The sequence below is a fragment of the Emydura macquarii genome, unplaced genomic scaffold (assembly GCF_026122565.2).
Source record: "Emydura macquarii macquarii isolate MOO-44397 ecotype Brisbane River unplaced genomic scaffold, CSIRO-AGI_Emac_v2 contig_383, whole genome shotgun sequence".
NCBI classification, from domain to species: Eukaryota; Metazoa; Chordata; order Testudines; family Chelidae; genus Emydura; species Emydura macquarii.
In genome coordinates, this window is record NW_027130520.1 from 12,444,243 (window position 1) to 12,468,499 (window position 24,257).

A 24,257-nucleotide genomic window follows, 5' to 3' on the forward strand; every position below is an offset into this window, starting at 1 on the left:
AAGCCCTTCTTTCTTCTCTTTTCCTCATGCATTCACATATTTAAAACATGACAGGGCTCTTCAGTTCTCATCTTTAGAGTGCAGACTTTCCCCACTGACATGGAATTACTTCATTTTAATATCTGTCGTTGTGGTTTGAAAGCCTCTTCAACTTGATCTCTCCAAGCACATCATACGTTCACTTCAGTGACTTATCTCTTTCTTGTTCATCAGTTTAAAAGCCAATGTATCTTCCTCAGTTACATGTGAAATAGGATTGCTGCTTCAAATCTATTAAAATAGATTTTTAAACTTGGGTCTTGCATTCACTGGAGATTCCAGTTCTATGTTCAAAGCAGCACCTATGTGCTTTCTCCCATGCCGCACCTCACACTTAGGAGATGCGCCCTGAAAACATATGGAAAGCTCACTCATTATCCTCCTTCACAACCTTTCTCAAAACTCTAATTTTCTGTGATGCCTGTAACTTTCTTGACAATGGCTAGGCTGCCAATGTGCTGAGACTGCCGCCTATCAAGCTGATTAATATTGCTTAATTGTTTCCTTTTACTCTCCCCACAGTCTGTCTCCATCTAATGTTTCTTGTCTTATACTTGGATTGTAACTTCTTTGGTCCAGGAAATTTTGTTCTATGTTTGTACAGCGCCTAGAACAGTCCATAACTAGGGCTCTGGTGTGCTATAGCAATACTATTAATAAATCACGTATTTTAATTTTTAGATATTTATTTGGATTCCAGTCAACAAACTCTACATCAAATAGGTACCCATCCAAATAGGTACCCAGAGCACTCGGTACACTTTTCATTTATTTAAAACACCCCACAAGAACATAGGAGTTACTATGGTGGGAGAGAGAAATATTGACAAAGGCAGAAGTACTCTGTCCACCCCTACCACTTGTCATTTGGTTGCCAATCATTTGACCAATGCCACTTAAAACCCAGAAGGTACTTTTGCACCAAACAAATCCCTCCCTCAGTGTTCTGTCCATATTCACTCAGAGAGCTAGGCTCTGCCATGTGCTTAAGTGGTCAAAATATCTGAATGACTTTGCACCTTGAGGGGTTGAGTATTCTAAAGAAAAGGGCCTGAAACTCTATTTGCAGCCACTCTCTTTTAATAATGAGGGGGCTGAAGCTCCATGGCCCCTGCCGACCTCAGTCTTCCCACCATGGATGTCACTTCCCAATACTCCAATACCCCTCACAACTATGGCATCAAATATTTAAAAGAAAATGGACAACCCTCAGGTATCCTCCTCAAAAACATCACCAAACTTATCCATTTCATCCTCACTCATAACAATTTTACATTCAACAACAAATACTTAGTCCAAACCATGGGAAAAGCCATGGGTACTAGGATGGCTCCCATTATGCCAATCTCTTCATGGGCCATCTTAAAGAAGAATTTCTGGACAAATGTACCATGAAACCAATGACATACCTGAGATGCATTGATTATATTTTATTCCTCTGAGCAGTTGACAAATTCCCTCAGAGGTTTCCATCACAACTTCAACAACCACCACCCACCCATTAAATTCTCTCTGGAACACTCTCACGCTGCCATCAACTTCCTGGACATCAAGATCAACTTCAACAATGGAACCCTATAGATAACTATATACAAGAAACCCACACCTACCTCCACAGATCCAGTAACCACCCCCAACACAACAAAAAATCTAATATCTATAGCTAGGCACTCAGATACTAGAGAATATGTTCCAAGGAAAATGTCCAGGATGCATACCTTAACACGCTCAAAACCATCTTCACTAAACAAGGACACTTCACTAGAGAAGTAGATCGCATCATGGAATGGGCCACCCAAATACTCTGAGAGAACCTGCTTCAACATAGAAATAAAACCCCCTCCAATAGCTTACCCCTTGTTGTCACCTACCACATCACACTGGATTGATATAACTTGTATGGGTTCAACTACAACCCCATACTCAATGGGCACTAGATCCTGAAATAAATCTTTCCCAACCCCTTATTCTGACCTTCAAACAACCCCTCAACTTCATAATCAGAAGCAAGCTCCCTGCAGACCAGGTCACATCAATTTTAAGCAACACCAGACCCTGCCACAACAACAGATGTGAAACCTGCAGACATCTCTTCACTGCTGCAATGATCAACACTCTAGACAACGCACCTTTCAAAATAATAGGTCTTACACATGCCTATCACAACATGTGGTGTACCTCATCCAATGCCTTAAATGCCCCAACAACAACTATGTGGGTGAAACCAGACTATCATTATGCTCTCAAATGAACTCACAGGAAAACAATAAAAGATGAAAACACCACATCACCTGTAGCTGAACATGTTTCAAAAAGTAATCACTCTGTATCTGACCTATTGGTCCTCACCCTCAAAGGAAACCTGCCCATCGCTTTCAAAAGACTAGCTTGGGAGCTTAAATTCATAACATTGCTAGACACTGAAAATCGTGATCTTAATAAAGACACTAGATTTATGGCTTATTACAATCTGTGACCCACTGACCTCCCTTTTAGTCCTATGACTATAGAGGTCTCTTAAAATATTGGTTAACTATTTATGCTAAACCACATGTTCGATCTTGTGACACTGAGTACCTTTCCCAGTCCTGAAATAAAGTTCCATGCAGCTCAAAAGCTTATCTCTCTCACCAATAGAAAGTTGGTCTCAACTATGAAAGTTTGGCACAGAGAAAAAGCTGTTCACTCAAATAGGCAGGTCCCAAGCCACTTAGAGATTCTAGGTCATAATCAACACCTTCAACTCCACCTAGAAACCAATGGGCAGCCAGTGAAGATCATGTACCACCGGTAACATATGCAGCCACTGAGAGGCACAGGTTAACAACCGGGCTGTTGCATACTGTGTCAGCTTAAGTTTTTTTGAGAGATTTGAGGGCAACCTTATAGAGAACACAACCGCAGTAATGTCTGTCTGACAGATCCACAGCCAGCAATTATAAAAGGTGAAGAGTTCAGTCTTCTTTGTATTCTAGAGCCCTAATACTCTGATAACACACTAAAGCTGTATATCCACCAAATCTGAAGCCTCTCATTCTCTTCCCTAAATATGTTCTGGATCCCCCCTTCTACTTCTTACAAAAGTTACTCTACAAATCCCAAACTATAAATCGCAGCATCTTCATTAATGATCTGGAGGATGGGGTGGATTGCATCCTCAGCAAGTTTGCAGATGATACTAAGATGGGAGGAATGGCAGATATGCTGGAGGGCAGGGAAAGGATACTGAGTGACCTACACAAATTAGAGGATTGGGCCAAAAGAAATCTGATGAGGTTCAACAAGGACAAGTGCAGAGTCCTGTGCTTAGGAGGGAAAAATCCCATGAACAGCTACAGACTGGGGACCAACTGGCTAGGCAGCAGTTCGGCAGAAAAGGATCTGGGGGTTACAGTGGACAAGAAGCTGGATATGAGTCAACAGTATGCCCTTATTGCCAAGAAGGCTAATGGCATATTGGGCTGCATTAGTAGGAACATTGCCAGCAGATTGAGGGAAGTGATTATTCCCCTCTGTTTGGCATTGGTGAGGCCACATTTGGAGTACTGTGTCCAGTTTTAGGCCCCCCACTACAGAAAGCATATGGACAAATTAGAGAGAGTCCAGCAGAGGGCAACAAAAATTATTAGTAGGCTGAAGCACATGACTTATAAGGAGAGGCTGAGGGAACTAGGCTTGTTTAGCCTGCAGAAGCGAAGAATATGGAGGGATTTAACTACCTGAAAAGGGGTTCCAGGGAGGATGGAACTAGGCTGTTTTCAGTGGCAGTAGACGGCAGAACTAGGAGTAATGGTCAAGTTGCAGTGGGGGAGGTCTAAGTTAGATATTAGGAAAAACTTTTTCACCAGGATGGTGATGAGGCACTAGAATGGGTTACCTAGAGAGGTGCTGGAATCTCCATCCTTAGAGGTTTTTAAGGTACGGTTTGACAAAGCCCTGGCTGGGATGATTTAGTTGGGTTTGGTCCTGCTTTGAGGAACTGGTTGCATTAGATGACCTCCTGAGGTCCCTTCCAACCCTAATCTCCTATGATTCTACTGGAGCCGTTTTCTAGGGGGCAGAGGTCTGGATAGGGCTAGTGGCCTTACCAAACCCAAGACAATTTAAGGTATTGCCATCTGGCTTGCTCCCTGCACCTTAGCTCTTCAGGAAATGGTATAGCGGGCCTGTTCTCCCGTTATTCCCCCAGTGTTCTAATCAAGAGCTTTTCTGCTGCCTCAATCCACATCTCTGCGTGCCTTTATTCTTTTAGATCACTTAGGTATTTTGGAGATCAGAGATTTGCTTTGGAAAATCCACCATTAGATGGGCAGCTGAATCTCAATATATCATATATCAAACAACCAGATTTATCTAGACAAATGCAGCTGAATATTTAATATGCCAAATATTAAATTAAATATTGCTCCATCCATTCCTAGTCAGCACACAATTTTAGTTAGTTGCTAAACTCACTTGAAGTAACTGTCTTCAGATCATGATGTTACTTTCCATGAAGGCTGGTTCTTAATATATAATGATGCTTCCAGAATGAACTGAAGTTTTAATTATCTTCTTCACTAATTTTAAGGTTTAAATTTTAACACTGACCAAAATCTACTGATTAAAATATTACTGTCAGCATCTAATAAACAGCAAGCCTAGCAGCCAAGTGAAAATTCTGACTGTGTATCTGATTTATTTAAAAAGGAGAACTTGGATTAGGAGTTAGGTTTAGGCAATTTTATAATCTAAACATTATCATGAAAATTCATATTTCAGGTCAATTTAGAAACACTGCTGTAATCATTTTTCACCTGGCTCTCAGAAAATTAAGAAGCAGAAAAAACCAAGTGTCTTAAAGTTCACTTAATCAAATTTTACAGCTAATTAAAATAAAGATACCATGTCCGTTATTAAACAATTACGTGAATTCTGACTATAATTACATTAATTAATGAGAATCATCTTATCCCTTTTGATTTACATGGTAGCACTCACCTATATGAGATTAAATATCATCTGTCCTTTCCTTAGTCAGAAAGAGAGAGACAGTCAAACAAAATGACATGTCAACAACAGCTATTAGCATCTTGATTTCAAGGATGCAGTGTTTATCTCAAAGGAGAAGGAAGAACAATTTTGATAATGCCTGGATATCAATTATTGGAGGTTCATGAGAACATATATATAAAAAAAACTACAGTATCCTTTAATTGCAGTCATTTTTTTTCATAAAGGTTTGCCTACTTAATCAACGGTTATGTTTTCCTGCCTCAGACATAATTCTTATAGTAACTAGCCCTTGCTTGGAAAACAACTATATCTTAAAATCATGACACAAGAACTGTTATGGATAAAAATTATCTTATAAGTGGGGGAAGAGAGAGAGAGTGAGTGAAAAATATATTCAATTCTTCTGTTATCAAAAGCCAACCCAACAAAGATGCACATTGGACACTATCATGGATATGCTATGTAGGTTAAAATAATTTGCATTGCTGCTCATTCCATAACATTTTAATTAATTTATATCACCAATAATAAATATCACTTCAATATTTACTGAAAAGTGGATAGTGGAATGTAACTTTTACTACAGAAAATATAAGTGAAGATACACAGTTCATGAACAGAATTTGTTTTAGAATCTTTCTAGACTATAAGAGGCTGCCTACTAACTGTTCTTGCCCGGAGGTTTTCTTTAGTCACAGATCTGAAAGTCAGCTTCATTTACATTAAAAGCTCTTTGGGGCAGGGACCACCGTGTCTCTTTCGATATATTTTGACTGGCTGGCATGCTTCCCCCACCCCCAGTCACACCCCTACTACAATACAATAACTACTACCACCACCTGAAATAAAACCCCTACTTCTTTTTCATCTGGCAACAAGCTTCTATGGCTGACCTTCTTTACCAAAAGGGATTTTGGATTGCCTACAGCATCCTCTCTTGAGAATAAAACCCCTTCCCCGTCCAGCATCTGAACAACAAATTCAGAAGACTTTTTGAAAATGAAATCTCATAGCCTCACCAAGCAACGATCAGGCTCCAAGTGTCCAAAGTGAAAAGGGACAATCAGAGGCTAGAGACTCTAAGAGATCCTATCAGGCTATAGAAAGTGACTGGCTGGTGGGCTAAGCACTCTAGAAGCCTTCAGAATCTGCTTGCTTGTTGAAAGCAGTCTTGTGCTCCTGTTGCTGCTAAGGAAGAGTGCCCTATACAGGAGATGGGAGTGGGTACTGAGATCTCAGAGTCAGTCATCAGTGAGAAAGCCAATGTTTGAAGCAGAACTTTCCCCTTGTGGGAAAAGCCCAATGGCTTATATACCTAAGAGAATATAGAATAATTTGATTCCTTTGTTTTCTGGGTAAGAGAATTCCACCTGATCTTTAAAATTATCTCTGGTCTCTTGCAGGTCCTCAGGCTTTTTCTGGACCTTCCAGTGGAATCCAGAGCCTACAGCAAGGTGGATCTGAGGATGTCCACTTCACCCTGCCAGGAATTCCCTTTACCAGGTTACCTGTCTCAATAGATATCTGAAGTTGATAATGAGCCAATTCTACAGGCATTTTTGGTCCATTCTATTGTCTTGATAAGTTATATATATGTTTAAACCAAATATCAGCCCTTCTCTTCTGGCTAACTAACTTATGCAACTTTCCTTCAATTCCCAAAGACTGTAGTTCAAAAATAAAATGATTGGAACCTTAAATATACATTACTATATGAATGTCCTGTTCAAATTTCAGCAAACAAAATATAAATCACTGAAATGAGAACAGTCATTTAACACAGTCTTTGAAAAGGACCACAGATGCTCATCCACAACTGATCAGGACACATACGAGAACGAAACAAGACACATGGATAGATTTTAAAGCAGGAGGCTACTACTTCTTATAATTTTAACATTAATGAGAGTGACACCAACCCTCCATTTGTCCAAAAAAAAAAAATTGCGGGCATTTACTTGCGTCCAGTATGATATTAAAGGGCTTCCATGCCAAATATCCAACATTCAGGGTTGGCCCCCCATCAGCCTCACCCCTAGGATTCAATCCATCTCTGAATTCTCTCACAAGACAGAATGACAGTACAATTGAAAGATACCTCAGCCTGTGAATAACTAAAGACTCTCCTTCTTCCTCCAGACAAACAGGATCAACAAGTCAATTTTTGGGTCTCTCTTGCAGATTCATAGAAATGTAGGCCTGGAGGGGAGCTTGAGAAGTCATCTAGACCAGGTCCCTGTGCTAAAGCAGGAACAAGTAAACCTATACTATCCCTGACAGCTTTTTGTCTAACCTGTTCTTAACAATTTCCAGTGATGGAAATTTCACAGCTTCCCTTGCTAACCTATTCCAATGCTTACCTACTCTGACTATTAGAAAATTTTATCTAATCTAAATCACTCTCGCTGCAGATTAAGACTATTACTTGTCCTACATGCAGTGAACATGGAGAACAATTGATCACATTTAATCACATTGATCACATAACTGACTGTTAACATATTTGAAAAAACTTACCAGATCCCCCCCCCCCAGTCTTTTCTCAAGACTAAACATGCCCAGGTTTTCTTTTTTTAAATCTTTCCTAATAGGCCAGTTTTTCTAAATTTTTGTTGCTCTTCTCTGGACTCTCTCCAATTTGTCCACATCCTTCCAGACATGCAGTGTCCAAAATTAGACACAGACCTCCAGTTGAGGCCTCACCAGTGAGGAGTAGAAGAGAGCAGTTACCATGTTTTATATATACCATGCCTGTTAATATACACCAGAATGTTATTTGCATTTTTTACAATTGCATCACATTGTGACTTGCATTTAATTTGTGATCCACTATAACTTCCAGGTCTTTTTCTGCAGTACTATATCCTAGCCAGTTATTTCCCATTTTGTATTCGTGCATTTTATTTGTCTTCCTAAATGTAATATTTTGAACTTGTCTTTATTGAATTTTATCATGTTGACTTCAGACTAAATCTCCCATTAATTAGGGTCATTTTGAATTCTAATCCTATCCTCCTAAATGCTTGTAATCCCTCCCAATTTGGTGTCATCTTCAAATTTGATAAGCATACTTTCCACTCCATTGTCCAAGTTATTAATGAAAATACTGACTAGTACCAGACACAGCACAGACCCCTGTGGGACCCCACTAGATACAACCTCCCAGGTTGACAGCGAACCATTGATGACTACTCTGAGCATGGTTTACCTGTGGGGCTGGCCTTTAAATCTCTCATCAACAATGGACATAAGTTGTGACAAAATTGCTAACTGTACTTATAAAAATATGCAGTGTTTAAATTCCTATCCTTACCCCCTATTAATCTAATATCAAGCCACCAGAATGCTGTGAGGAAAGCATGGATTCTTTGCTGGTGTTGCCTTGAGAGAAAAAATCCCTTCCTGACCCCAAAAACCTGTCAGTCAGACCACAGCATCTTGGAAACACTGTTCAAATTATACATCTATTATAAGGCAAGGAGGGTAGGGCAGCAAGTGTAGCAGAATTGCTGTTACATGCTGTGAGGGATTCATAGAAAACAAGGTGAGTGTGGGGACAGGGGACGAAAGAGAATTCAACTCTCCCCCACATTCCTCCACAGCCTAGCCAATGGCAGCAGGCAGAGGCCGAAAAACCTCTTCTCCTACTTAGGGACAATCTACATACTGTTCTGGGCAGGGGGAGAGAAAGGAGGGCTTCAGGGTAGCCTGAGCCTCTCCCTCCTCCTCTTCTCCCAACCAAAGGGTTGTTCATCACCTGTGGATCTGATCAAACTCCCTCCCTCCATTCACCATATACAAAATGGGATGAGGGGGATCTAATAAAGAATTTTAAAAACAAATCAAATTGCACTGAGACCACTATTTCCTAGTAGCTAGCTGGCAATTATTTGATCTTTGAGGAGCTCTCTCATCTCATAAGCATCTCTTTGCTTGTTATATGTATAGTCTCTTCTGTCTCTTTAAAGATCTTCTCCACAATGATTGCAGTTAATATATTAACAAGACCTCTTGACTTCGACAACAAACAAGATGCTTTATTACTCTCACATATAGTACTTTGGAGAAAGTGCTTTGGTGATTAGTCTGAAGATTATTTTTCAGCAAACAACCACCCATTCTTATAAAATCATAAAAAGATTTGGAAATATTGGAACAAGTTTCTACTTATTCTAAAAAAGGTCAACTAGTATGAAAGATGTTTTCATGCATTGTCAAGACTGCAAATGTTTGATCTTCAGGGACATAGCACTTGCCATCCACTCCTATGATACACAAAACTTTTCCCTTTCAGAATCTATTTTCATATATGATAGAGTTTACAAGTGAGATGAGTTTGGTAGTCTTAAATCTAATCCACAGGAAGCATTTTCTCACATGAGAGCACCATATGATTTAGCAAATGTAGTGCAAATCAGAAGCACTACTATGTTGTAAAGTATGCACCCATCTGCTTGCTAATATTCCCAACAATAGCAAGTGCTAACAAAACATCACTTTAATATGAATTAATTCAAAATTACTTTTTATAAAAGACTATTTGCAGATGACTAAACTTGCCTAATACCTTTTCATGTGAAGACACCAGAAGACAAGAATAACTACTAGTCAGGCAAATAGTATCCAAGACAAAAGTGGAGCATAATACAGACTGCTCAAAAAAGGCAATTTGTTGCCTCTGCATATTGACACGTTTTATTTTTGCTTTTGAATATTGACATTGTTCCATCTACAGTTTGCAAAGATAAACTAAGCTCCTCTGAATCCCATGTACTCAGCTATCCAAAACAATCAGATATAACAGGAGAGCCTCAGTGAAGGCAAAAAATGGCTTAGCAAAACTTTATGAAGCAGGCAAAAACAGAAAATGTACATTTTCCTTTCACATCGAAGATTAGATGAGGGGATATCATTTAGGCTGATGGAACTCACAAGACCACATAATTATTTGAACTGAGTATACTTCTGAGCAGTCAGAAGTATCATCTATGCAGATTCCGCAATTATATTAGAATGTGCAATGAACCACGACTGTGCACTATGCTTGTCCAAGTTCCTTATGTGCAGGGATTTTTTTCTCCATTATTTCCCCTGAAACATATTTTTGTTTTGTGAAAGTCTAGCCTCAGTAGCTTGTATAGGCTCTGTGAATGAGAAAACCCAAAACAAAAGAGTCCTGACTTTACTGAAAGAAGCCTAGACGGAAGCATTCACCCCTTCCCAAGTTATCACTGTTCTTTCTGTTAAAGATGTTAATTTAAAAAGCAAAGCATTAAATTGATTTGAAAGAATGAAAATGTTTCCCCCCCATATATTTTTTCTAATTTTCATAAACATAATTATTCCTACATTGATTATATGAAGATGTGCATTGTAAATGGATTCTTGATCATTCAGCCATCTTTTCTAACCAAGCTTGAAACAAATGACTATTTCTTGCAAGTCTCACAAATTTAGTGTAGGATATTAAGTTAAAGAAATATATTGTGCTTAGATGAAAGATATTGAGCACTGTGTAAGCTACACTGATACTCAATCTACTGTACTCACTTATTTTTCCTTTGTAATAAACATCTCCTAAGAAACCATATTTTAATAGATGAGTTAAAGACCGTAAGCTGTTTATCTCAGCATGACAGGCATAATTATTACATATCGATTGTACTGTTTAGAAAGAAAACCAGAAAAACATATACCTTTTCTGACAAACTCCAAATGCATTCACCAGAATAGCCAGTTGCTACTTTCTTAAATCCTTAGTATGAATTTATTCCAAACTGCTGCTACTATATCCTTTTTAAATTAGCATCATGCTATAGTACATCAAACACATCATTTCTAAAGGCAGCCTACGAAATCAAGAGGTAATCTTTCTTCAGACTGCTAGTTTCTAGAAATGAAAGATTTGCTTACCATTAAAGTTTAGCTCTGATGTCTTGGTCAAATGCTCCTACCTTGTGAAAAGTGTCATGAAATCTTTAATAACCAGTAGTGAGAACCTCAGTTTTATTTCTAATCTGAAACATAGCACTTTCAGTAGACCATATTGTCTAACATCATCCTGGGGCATTAGTTCTGTACCAATTTAGAGGGAAGAATGCCACTTTCTGAATCACTTAGCAAGTGAATTTTTCTAAATAGTCAGAGCTTTAAATATAATGTGAAAATTCAGATTAATATAGGTGCTAGAACATATTGCAATTTACTCTGTTAAAGGTGCCACATATCAAACATTTGAGAACTGAATTCCAACTCATCCATTGAGCCAAACACGAATGTTGTATAACTATTCACAACTTATGATCACTGAAATAAAACCTCTATTGAAAAAAAAAAAATCAATCAAAAAATGCTTTTGAGGGAAAAAGTTATACAAAAGCATATTATCAAGTTTAAATTGAAGTCAAAGTCAGTCTAGATTTTTAGAGGAAACATCTTATTGTTTTTTAATTTAAATAGTTTATTACATGGGTAAAACAATATTAATACTGTTATTTTCTCATATAATTACAGCCACCAGTAAGAACACACCAGTGATTATTCTTTAAACCTCAATCATATAGTAATGTCCATTTTCTAATCTTATATTTTACTGATCCTTAAAAGATTATACAGCTATTAATTCTCAAGGGAGAAAATCACCCCAGTGCAGAGTGCACATACAAGGCCTTGTGCATCATTTGGCCCAGAGCACTGAGGTGACCAGAAATCAGGTTAAATACTAAGATTTAGATAAAGAAATAACAGTCACAGGACTTGCAAATGGAATTTACTGAATGTTAAACCACTCAAACTAAGATGTATTATACATTCATTAGCACCCAATAATAGGGCCACTGACAGTCTTTCTGAAGGGATTTTTTTTAAACTAATGCTGCAAAAAATCCTACAAACATATATGATGTAAAGAACGCAAGAAATTATATATGTTTTGCAAACCCTTGTATTCATAAAATATGGTGTGAAATGAAAATATTGGAGACAAAACAGAAAATTTGTAAGTGAACCTAGTAATTATATTAGCATTAAGGGCAACTGGGGATATTACATCCCAGCAGAATCTGTCTCAGATTCAGCAATGCCATGTATCAGTTGTGTGTCTCACACCAAGGCCTGAGACAGGCTATAATGACTGGTTCTGTACTTGGCACATACAACTTTTAACTGTAGTATAACTGAATTTTCTAAATTTAGTTACAGTTGTAATGTAGATGAGGCCTTGGAATGTGTGACACAAGATTCAAATACAGTAGGAGGTTGTTTGTAACTGTGAAATGTTGATAACTCTGAACAAAATGTTATGGTTGTTCTTTCAAAAGCTTACAGCTGAAACACTGACTTAATACATTTACACTGATGTAAAACAGCTTTGAAACTTTGCTATGCAGAAGAAAAATTCTGTTTTAACCATCTTAATTTAAATGAAACAGACATTTTCCTTACCTTGTCAAACTTTTTTTTAAACTTTTCCTTTTTCGTAGTAGTTTACATTTAACACAGTACTGTGCTATAAGTGCTTTTTTTCCTCCCCCCCCCCCTTTTTTTTTTTGTCTCTGCTCCTGCCTGATTGTGTACTTCCGATTCCAAATGAGGTGTGCGGTTAACTGGTCAGTTTTTAACTCTGGTGTTCGTAACTCTGAGGTTCTACTGTAGATATTTCTTCAGTGGTTTTGGCAAGAGTGTTGAAACAGCCCAATATCTATATTGTCTGATTCTGGATCTGATGTCCATAAACACAACAATGCCAAAAAATGATCAATCTGGAATACCTTTATTATTTAAAAGTGCCTAAGGGATTTAGAAGCATAAGTCTCATTGAAAGTCAGTGACCCAATTCCACTTGAGACTGACAAAAAGCTCTTTCTATAGTCAAAATGGAAGGACGATGGCATCATAAAAATTGATGATCTCTGGTGATGGGAATTGTGCCCCTCTTCAAAGATGGATGTCAGTGAGTCTCAGCTTTCACCATAAATCCTGACTTCACTTCTACATAACAAGATGTATGTTAAGGATCATGCCCTGGTGTTTTCTAAAAGGTTCAAATTAGTTCACAAAAGAAACTGTACAGGTCCTGGGATGTTGGGAATCATAAAAGTGTAGGACTGGAAGGTACCTCAATAAGTCATCTTGTCCAGTCCCTGCAGTGTGGCAGAACTAAGTATTAGCTAGATCATCCCTTTCAGGTATTTGAATGGGATCTTCAAGTATACTTTGAAGCAGAAAAATGGAAAGGTATTATAGGCAGAGCTGGTAGGGCCACCTTTATTAAGGTTGCACAATACTTCCCATTACAAGAGTCTGTGGACAGTTGCTTATAATTTTGCCAAGCTTTAACGCTTTTGGCTCAAATTTTACATGCCACCTGACCACCTGAGGATTAGATTTTGTGGAAAACTTCAGCCCAAGTGGTATTCCAGAGAATGAAGCTAGGCAAAAACATATTTTTCTGTCTGTTAAAAGATTCTGGTGATCTTTTCTTTGAACAGCTTCAATGCCCCTCTGCTGTGGAGCAGGGACTTAAATTAGGCAGAGGTGGCCTTTTGTATCGGGGGTGTGCCATTTGCTATCCCTATGAAAATCCATGCAAATTTGGCCAAGTTATAAGTGTTGGAAACATTGCAATTTGCACATGTTCAGTAGAAATTTTCTAGAACCTAAAAGCTAAAATCTCTGAAGATTCCATCTTTAATGAGCACATTCTAGACTCTCACAGCTCCTGCTGCTGACCTGACCGCACACACAGCCAGCCTCAGAGCAGCTGAGCATAATCCAGCACAGGGCTATGGGGGCTCAGAGGGACTTTCCTTGTAATAACAGCCCTGACAACAGGGAGCCTGTCTCTCCTGTGTTCTCAATGACACACACACCCTCCACTAGCACCCAGGTGGGATAGAGGAGAAAGCCATACGATCTGAATGCAGAAGGGAAAAACTCAAACCAGTGTGAAGGAAAGGAGTAGATTGGGAATCTGGCAAGACTGGTGGTGGGAAGAGAAACTGTTACTGGGATTAGCTGGGTGGGCAAGGAGGCTGGGGTGGGGTCCAAAGAAGCCAATGAGGAAAAAGTTGGGGGAGGATTGGGAACTAATAGGCTGGTAGGAGGGAAACACGTAGATCGAATGAAGAACTAGGGGGGTGGAGATAAATCTCACAAAAAGCTGAGTACAGGGGACAACTGGGACTAACTAGGCAAAGCTGCTGGGACAAAGACCTAGGGAGAAAGGAGATTAGGGTAAGAAGCAGAGGAGACTAGGACTGAGGGCTAGTGAAGGGGGAAGGAGAGGGACAAATCAGATGAAGAGCCAGAATTGGGATTGGGATCAGAAGTCTGGAGTGGAGAAGAGATGGGAATGGGACAGGCTGGAGGGGGACAAGGCAGAAGGGGGTCAAATTTGGCGACAACGGGCAGAATCTTGTGCCCACTAGGCACAGGGGAATGGACCCCAAAATTCCTGAGTCTCACCATTTGTCTGTTGTCAGAAAGTATCTGTGAAATCCACTGGCAAAATGTTTCTTCCATCTGCCACTAGTGCTGGTCCATATAGAGAATAACAACATAATACTACTGTCAGTTACTTCGTTAACTCAAGTGGCAGAAGTCTCGTTTGAGTGAATTCTGACAGGGCAGGTACTGTACAAGACAGTCTTAAAGTTACCTTTTGAAGATCCCTCACAAGCCCTGGCACAGGGGGTATACAGACTAGGACCACAGCACTGTGGCCTATTGAAGCCCTAGGCAGCTGCTGTAACTTAGACAGACACCAGTGTCACCTAAGTACAGTAGAACCTCAAAGATATGAACATCTCGGGAACGGAGGTTCATAATGCTGAAATGTTCGTAACTCTGAACAAAACATTATGCTACAGTACCCTGCAGTGTCTTCCAGCTGAGGCCTGGGAGAGATCTCTGCAAAGATGGCACTGTACGGGGAGATTTTGATAGACCACTAAAAGGACCAGAGACCACATGATAGCAACAAATATGATAATCAATATTACACTAACAGCAGCCAAACTTGGTAGGCCTGTGCAGCCTTGGCATAACTAAGCCAGGAGGGAAGGGGAGCCTCTTGCTCAACCTTTGCCTGACCCTGCACCTCCTCCCTAATGCTCCGGTGGATGTGCTGGGATCCGTGTTTCAGGAAAAGATCAATAAGCTTATTTAGGCATGCCCTCTGGGAGATGTTTGTCTGGGCCTCAAGATATGCAGATTCTGTAGGAACACATCTAGTTAATTAAGTACTCTGGCGACCTTAGGTCTCGCTTTTGAAAGCCTGTGGTGGCAGGCTCATGCTGCTGTATACAGCCTCGTTCAGAGCATGAGGCATTACTCTGCACAGACAGTCCACAGACGCTACATTGCAGTCTTCGGTTGCAATTTGTGGAAGAACCCAAACTCAGGGGTCCTTACTTACAAGTCCATTGCCCAGCGGATAGTCCAGAATAAGACAAACAACAGAATAGCAAAGTCAGAGTTTATTCTTTACGTAAAGAAGGTGGTCCCTTCAGATGTAAGGGGCGACTCTTAACATAAAAACCTTACAGTTTTTATAGGCTCACACAAACAAGTCTTTATACGTCACAGTTTCCATGGTCATACATACTAAAAAAATGTCATCTAGGAATATTTCTAGCTGAGTATTTTCAGCTTTCCTTATCTAAGTTACAAGGTCTTTCTCTGCATTCCATCCCTGCTGGCGTCTAGGTCTCTTAACTATTTTATAACTTCAGAACATTCTAAGATTAAATAACTGCTAAAAAACATTTTCCATCTCAGGCTTTTTACAGCCATTTCTAAAATCAGTTCTCAGCAGAAACAGAGACCCCATCTTCTTTTCCCTTCACAAATTGCACAGCAACGCATACATCCTATGGAGGAGCACCCACGGGGACACATACTAGAAACACTTAGATTTCCAAAACAGCATGGTTGTATAAGGATCATCAATTAAAACCTGTGATGGGGAGAGATTTTTCATTTTTGCAAAAGTGTACTGCTAAAGCATATATATTTGTGCAAATATACAACTGACTATTACTGAAGCTTTTTATTATAGGAAATATTTACAAGATTTCAATGAAGCTTCACCAGTTTATAGCAGCTGAGTGTCTGGGCTTGGTTTTTTAGACTGTTCACCATGCAAAACAGAAATCATATTTCTATACTGAAAAATCTTGAATGTGAGATACTTGGGTAAGTATAATTGGATTTCATATTTCCTGGCACTTACCACATGAGTGATTTTCAAGGTGTTACCATCAAACCGGCATAAACTTGTGCTGTCTTCAAGGAAAATATCACATTCCTCCAATTCCTGTGCATTACAAGGAGGGTTTTCTTTGTCGGGGGTTGGATTCTGAAAACAATTAAATGCACTGAAAATCTGGAATACCTGGTAAACAATGTTATACTAAACTATATATTCATAATAATAAAGCATTACAGACCAATAGCAATTTATATAACAATTTACAGTTCTGTAGTGCCATTCATGCTCAACGATCTCAAAGCATTTCACAAATATACTTATCTACCAGAATTACAACCACTTCTGGGGCGAAGGGCATTGGATAACTGGCATGCAACACAACATACGACAGTGTTGGAAGGAGAACTTTTTGTTGAGGATACCTGGACAATTCCCTTCTCCTTAGTGAAATTGCCATGCAATCTTTAATGCCCATGTAGATCAAATAAAAATATATTTAAAAGGTCTCTTCCAAAATATTAGAGTAAACTTCATGGTACTCAATTTAGTTACTGCACCTGGTACCACCTATGGAATAAAGGTCTGGGAACCATGCTGGAATGTCATTTGCTTAGGATATTGACAAAAGAAATACTCAGAAAAGGAGAACTGTTTCTATTTTGGTTTTGTTCATTTGTGGGTGTAATGAATAATCATTAGGCCCTTTGGGTTGTCTACACCTTATTCCAGTTGCCATGCTTCCCCCACACTTACTGGTTGACAGCCTAGTAAAGTGTCACTTCAGTAAGACAGGTATTTTTACCTTCAGTTTTAAACACAGCAGAAATGCCAGAAAGCAATGGGGTGACTCATTGTGTAGCAACTCCTGTTTACCTTCCAAATACATTCCTCCTCTCAGCACTTCTAGTAATCACTTAAAATTGACATAAGATTTATAGCTCTCTTATCTTTCTGATAATGGAAAAAGAAACACACTTGGCCTTTGGCTGGCATTTCTCAATCCGGAAAGAAAGAACAAAAATTGAGAGCACAGTATGGAGTGGATATGTGATGAACTACAGTATTTTCCATCTCTAATTTCTAGGAATTAGAAGAGTGAAACTCTGGTCAAAGATATTAGTCTGAAATCATAGCTAGTCACAGTACAGACAATTTTTACAAATATATGGATGGAGGAAACAATGTGCAGTCTGACTGATTTTATTTTGGGGTGTTTGTTATGAAGAAAGGTTTCTTCCGAGGGAAGTTGAGCTTCTTCATGGAGAAGAAGAGACTTAGTTCAAATTCACTTTATAATAGACACCTTCACAATTATAATGAGGTATGATTGTGTGTGGGTATGTTTGTTTGTTTTTTTTATTTTTTTTTAAAGTTTGACCAAGTTTGAATTTGTTTGCAGTTTGTATTATTTTCCTCCTTCTTGCATTTTGCCCATAGATTGGAATTTTTGAACCCGAACAACAAAGAAGCATCTTCTGCTAGAAACTTCAATCTTGCCATGTTTATCAGCCTTCACTAAGGAAGAAAACAGCCCAAAGCCGAAGTCAATTGGTTGAGCTGTTTCAGAGTTCTTCAATTTCACATATGCCTGTTAGAACTTTTCCATTCAAGTTTTTGGGTGATTTATAAATGGGTGCTTAGTTAAAGGTATTTCCTTTTAGGATGAGTTGGTGAAGAGTGCACTACAAGTGAACAGCATCTTCCTCCCTTTTCTCTCTTCATAATTGGTACCTGCTTTGCTTAGGAGACAAAGATCTCACAGCCGAGGGGCAGTGCAGAATTAGAGTAGCAGATGTTTTATCCTGGAAGACAGTTACATCTCGTTCTCAAGGGTCTGCTCCAGGACACTCATTCTTGAGAGTCTTTGTTTAAATGCTTGAGTATGGATGCCACCAACCACAGGATTGTTCAAATTGGGAGAAGAAAGAGAAAAAAATTGCTCAGCCAGAGGTTATGGGTCTATTTCATGAGAGGATGGGTGAGATTCTTTGCCCTGCAATGCTCAAGAGGTCAGACAAGATGATCATGATGGTCCCTTCTGACCTTAAAGACTATGAATCTATAGGCAGTTCAGAGGTACACAATGTGACCACAGGTCTATCACTGGCTCAAAACCTGTGATAGTTATTTATAGCAGATAATATTTTTAAGTTTCTGTTTATTTCATAGAGAAAATGAAAGGCTAACTAGAAGTTTTAAAGGCATTTGACCATGAATGTATTTCTGTGTAGGAATAGGAAGCTACTGATTGAGCGATAAAATAGAAAAATATTCTACAGTTAACTGGCGGAATACTAAAGAGGGTCTCTGATAAGTAACAGTAGTGTAATAACATTGCAAGTTTTTTTATATTGTTTCCCAGTTCAGTGATATACAGTTCTTTTATGTTCTTCTGAAGAACATTTTTAAAAAGTTGTAATTAATTGCAAATAGACTCCATTATATATGTCAATTTTCATAACTACTAAGAGTTTATGACAATTTTTAATAATTGCTTTCACCGATTAAATATTTTTAATCCTGTTCTTATTTTAAAAATACCAGACATTTTATTGCTATGGAATTTATTTCTATTAGCCTGCCTCCTGCTTATGCTGAAGTCAAGAATTTATAGAAATGTTTCAAGGACATTAAATATTAGCAATAGAAAAGCCCTATTTAGGTCATCTAGCTAATCTCCATGTCAGCCCAGCATGGTCCCTTACTTCAGATTTTCCAGTAATCTGCCTAATCCGGTGTTAAATGGCCCAAATGAAACAGCTTCCTCCACTTTTCTTGGGAAGCTTCTTATAGTTTAATTGACCTCATTGTTGACGGGCTTTCCTGATATTCAATGTAACTTTTGCATTGCTTTAATAATTTTGCCTACTACATTCCTTATGGGCCACCCTCCGCAGCTCGCCCCCATCCTTTTGTCTATATCCTTCAAATACCTGCAGGCAATTAGGATGAGCAGAGTAAGCAAGAAGTGGGTAACACACATGAAACCCTAACTCTGGCCATTCGAATGAGGCATGAATGCATGGTTATAATTAAATAGAGGGAGGGAAGGCATCATATCCACCCAGCTTCCAGCTACAGGGAGGGAGAGAATCTCTTTATTCCCTGAACACTTGTATCCTGCTAAAACCCCCTCAAAATGGGGGACCATGAACACAGTCTTTGGTCAAGGCTAACCAGGAGGCCCAGGAAAGTGGAGCTAATCAGGAATTGGTGGTAGTGGGAAGAGAACTTTATTCCATTCCTGAATTTGGACCATCCTGGCTCCAAATTGTTTTAGCAGCACCACCCTTCCACTGCCAGTCAACTGTTCAGTGAAGTAAGTGAGAATGGACCTTCGCTGCCTAGAGGAATAGATTATAGAGCTAGGCAAAATATTCTAGATTAATAAATTATTTGCCAAAATTGTAGTTTCAAGTCAACCCAAACTATTTGTGAATTTGACACAAATCTAACAAATAGTTTGGGGCAAATACAATTTCGGGGCTAGATTCATTAGGGGACTTATGCACTACTCACAAAATAACCAGAGAAGGAGGAGGAGCTACCACCTACCATTAAACCCAATAATCTAGGAGTTAAGGACATTCACCCAGGAAGTGGGTGATTCAAGACTCCCCTCTCTCAGTGCACTAATCCCTGGGCTATTAGATATTCTGGGGTGGGTTTCTCAATCTATGCTGTTGAAGATGCTCCTCTTTGTATAAATAATTGAAAACTCATTGGAGCAGGGATTCAAACTTGGGTCTCTCACGTCCCTGGTGAATGCTCCATAGAGTCATCCTCTCTCTTTCTTTGTGGCTCAGCTACACTGAAGTATTTTCTAGAAATTGGCATAGCTTCAATAGGAGAGATTGAGACCCATCCGAGAATATCCAATAACCTGCTAATTAGGGCACTGGGAGGGAGAGACCTGGGTTCAAGATCATGCTGTGGAGCATAGACTTAAATCTGGATCTCCTATATCCCAGTAAGTGTCTAACCACTGGGTTATTGGATTTAAGGGGTGGCTGAGGATGTAATCCACCCCATCATCCTGTTTATTAATGAAGATGTTGAACAAAACTGGCCCCAGGACTGACACCTGGGGCATTCCTCTTGATACCAGCTGCCAACTAGATATCAAACCATTGATCACTATCTGTTGAGTCTGACGATCCAGCCAGCTTTCTATCCATTTTATAGTCCATTCACCCAGCTCATACTTTTTTAACTTGCTGGCAAGAATACTGTAGCAGACCTATCTAAAGCTTTGCTAAAGTCAAAGCATATCACATCCACTGCTTTCTCTACATCCACAGAGCCAGTCATCTCATCATAGAAAGCAATCAGGTTGGTCAGGCATGACTTGCCCTTGATGAATCCAGGCTGACTGAAGCACCTAGCACTGGCCACTATCAGAAGACAGGATATGGGGCTAGATGGACCATTGGTCTGACCCAGTATGGCCATCCTTGCGTTCTTAGGTGTCCAAGGGATAGCAAGAGAAAAGGAGGTTACTTGGCTGAAAGAAGACACTCATTTTCTCCGCTCTTCCACCACCCTCAGGATTAGTGCCTCTATATGCAGGAAAGGCTGTCTTGACAACTGGGAAGTGAGGCCTCACAGAAAGGCCTCTGGGAATGAAGGGCAAGGTGCCAGTGCATGACAGGTTTGATGAGGGGATGATATTTGAGCTACATGTGCTTAGTTTATCATCCAATTCACTACCTCAGCTGGCCAGTTACTTCTTTAAGATGGTCAATCTGCAAGGAAGGGTAACAAAAATCAGGAAAAATGTTCTTATAACACTAAGAGGAACACTTCCAGTTTTCAAAGACCCATAGTTAACCCCATAAGGAGAAAACATGAGAAATGTTTTTAAAATTGCAAGTGAACAGACAGGGTACATGAGTTATACTGTAGGCTAAGGAGCAGGATTCAAGAACAACAACCATGACTCTCTCATGAATGCTGATGGAAAAATCAAGAGGCAAAGTATTAGAGTGAAGTGCAGTTAACATCAATTTATCTCAACTTCCCACTTCTGAAAACCTCTAGCATCCAAAAGATGGTCATACTCCAGCTTTGCTGGAGGACATGACTGTTTCAAATACTAGCAGATTTCAGGGGAAAAAAGCCTTGTGGGCTATCATCTCAGACCTCCCTTAGAATCAGATAAGTCAGCTGACCTAGAAGACTGCACTCAGGCATTCCCCAAATGTTCTGGGTACCCTGTGATTACTGGGGGGAATGGAGGGGGAAAGGGAGAAGGAATCGAGTCTACATTCCATTAATCTTAAAACAATTCTTTAAGAGACCAGATTAAGAACATGCAAGTCTGCCAGGCACAATATTGCTGTAGGTTCCATTTTACAAAGTTCATAAAAAAAACCCCTGCCTTCTAAAATTTGTATTGGAAATCACTCTCTCCTGAAGCACTTCAATTTATTCTAACATAAAATTTATTCTCTAGCAAACAGAAGCAAATGAATGACAGTAAGACTTCATTTCAGACTGAAGGATTAGAATCAAAATATTGTGCATGTTAGAAAAATATATTTTATTGGCTTTTCTATAATGTTTATTATTTTAAAATGTTATTTTAAAAATCTGAATTGTAATGGCATTTTTGATAATTTGTTACTTTGTAGTTCAGCAGCATTTGAACACAAGCTAGTTTTAAAATAAAATATTAAACTTCAATTTGTAGTGAAACAAAGCTAGTGTGTGTCTTTTTATCTTAAAATTAAATAGCATTTTTGTTTCTCTCACTGGCCATATCCATTGTTTGTAAACATAAAATGTTAAGAATCCTGACTCTCTAATAAAATACCACATATATAATTTAAGATTACCTGCAAATACACCCAAATATTGAATCATATCATCTATAAACCACAGAATTTGACTTGCAAAATTTAATAATGATTTTAATAAAATGTCCTCTGGTTACTTTACTTCACCTACTAGGTTATCAGTACTGACATCAATACGAGTTGAGGGCACTAAGCAGGATCAAGCCTTATATAATGCATTTATAGTTATAAAAGTCCAAGTTCAACAAAATATTTTAGAATGTGCTTATGTGATTTGCTAAATATGGAGGGGATTTCTTAGCAAGTTCAAAGCTAGATCTTTAATGCTGGACAACCCTCCACCCCCAAATAATCACAAAGATAGTTTTAAAAAAAGCGTAGCTCAAAATTAAATCATAAGTAGTTAATTGTAACTTAATGACCAAAAGACCAATACTTTCCTCTTTAACCCCATCTGGAGTGAAAAAATAAAAAAAGAGTAATCCAAAACGTTAATACATCAGCATCCACAGGGAGTCACGCTTCCCAGATTTTATATCAGATACCACTTTCTAATTAAGCCTGAGGGGCCGTTAAAATGACAAGTTTTTTCTGTTTGTTTTTTAAACAGGACTCTCCGGATGATAAAAGAGAGAAAGGTTCATATAAATATGAGACAAGCTTATCTTTTGAGTTTTCCTTTAAAATATCATTTACACTCAATCTATATTAAACTATGTACAATTTCCACAGGGAAGAAAATGTAGAATATATTCTAATTTATTAAAAACAAGAATTTAAATCATACTGGCTGAAATTTCACTTGCTATTTTGATGTATTCAGGGGCCAAACTAATCCTTGATGCAACATCCATAAGGTTGAATTACGCCAAGGATGAATCTGGCCCTGAGTTTCTATACCTGTTATATTTAAATGACCAAAACATATTTAAAAACCTATGTTATTCTCAACCCATCTGAACAGTATTGCAATATATACTGCAGATTATTATAGGCGGGGATGGTTGCACTGCCTATTAACATTGCTTAACATTTCCCACTGAAATAACCTGTTTTTAGTGGTTTATAGCGTTGTCAAACTTTAACCATTTAGGTTCAAATTATCCATGCTGCTATCTGCCTCAATTATTTTTTTTGGAAAAATTCAGTAAAAGGGGTTCAGCTGTTTCCACGAATGAGGCTAGGGGGAAAATATGTTGTTTTGCCCGTTACAAAATTCTCCAGCTTCCCCATGCTTTATAGCAGGGACTCAAAATTTGGTGGGTGGCCTTTCTGTCAGGGACGAGCCTTTTGCCCTCTCTATGAAAAATATGACCAAGTTAAAAAACCTTTGAAAAAAATAGTTTGCACATGCTCAGTAGAGACTTGCTAGATTAATAGCTAAAAACTCCAAAGGTTCCATCTTCATTGAGCATACCTAAGCCTCTAACCTCCTACTGTTGCATCTGAAGTCAACAGGAACTGTGCTTTGAACCAAGTGCTATACAATGCTAAATTCTTTGAAAAATCAGGTCCTAAGCATTTCAATTTGGACACCCAAAACCAATAGAAACTTTTGACCTTAAATCTTGGTGCCTCAGTTCCCATCTGTCAACTGGAGGTAATACCACCCACCTCGCCTCACAGGGAAGTGGTGAAAATAAATTCATTAATGTTTGTGAAGCATTCAGACTATAGTGATGAGCACCACAGATAAACCATAAGAAAAGCAATGATTCTGTCTTCAGATAGGGTTTGAATAGTGTGCACTAAATAAAGCATAGGATCACACTGTTCAGCAATATTGAATAGCGGTTGTGTAACTGAATAGTCTATCCTCCGTACTAAATGAGGTGGGGTTCCTGTGGAAAAAATAGTAAATTATCATGTAATTATAGCCTGTATCATAATGCATATGCATAAGGGGGTCAAACTTAGGTTGTATAGGCATAGTTAGTTCTAGCATTTGCTACCTTTTGAGTGCTTGATTTTGTAGGCTTGTTCTTTTAATGTAGTTTTTGTATGTTATACTTTATAATACAGAGGAATAATTAATTATGGAAATGCCACTTGCCGGTCCATAGTTAAAAGAGCATTGAGATTTGCACTTAAAGCAGGGATTCAGCTACTTTGTTACATATGAAAAATGCACCTTACTCTCCCCAAAGTTACAGTACTTTCAGTCCAGAATGAATTTTCTGAGACTCTGTAAGTAAACGTGTTAATTAATGTAG

The 24,257-nt window shown here is 38.7% G+C and overlaps 1 protein-coding gene across 2 annotated transcripts in view; it reads right to left on the bottom strand.

The window, feature by feature from the left end:
* Nucleotides 1-24,257, bottom strand: part of NUDCD1 (NudC domain containing 1) — a 139,204-nt gene that overhangs the window by 23,561 nt on the left and 91,386 nt on the right. The window contains exon 8 of one of the 2 annotated variants that reach the window (XM_067537395.1): nucleotides 16,268-16,393. The exons of the other annotated variant lie outside the window; for it this stretch is intronic. Within the exon in view, the coding sequence (XP_067393496.1) occupies nucleotides 16,268-16,393 (126 nt within the window). The remainder of the gene's footprint in view (nucleotides 1-16,267; nucleotides 16,394-24,257) is intronic. 2 annotated transcript variants of the gene reach the window in all.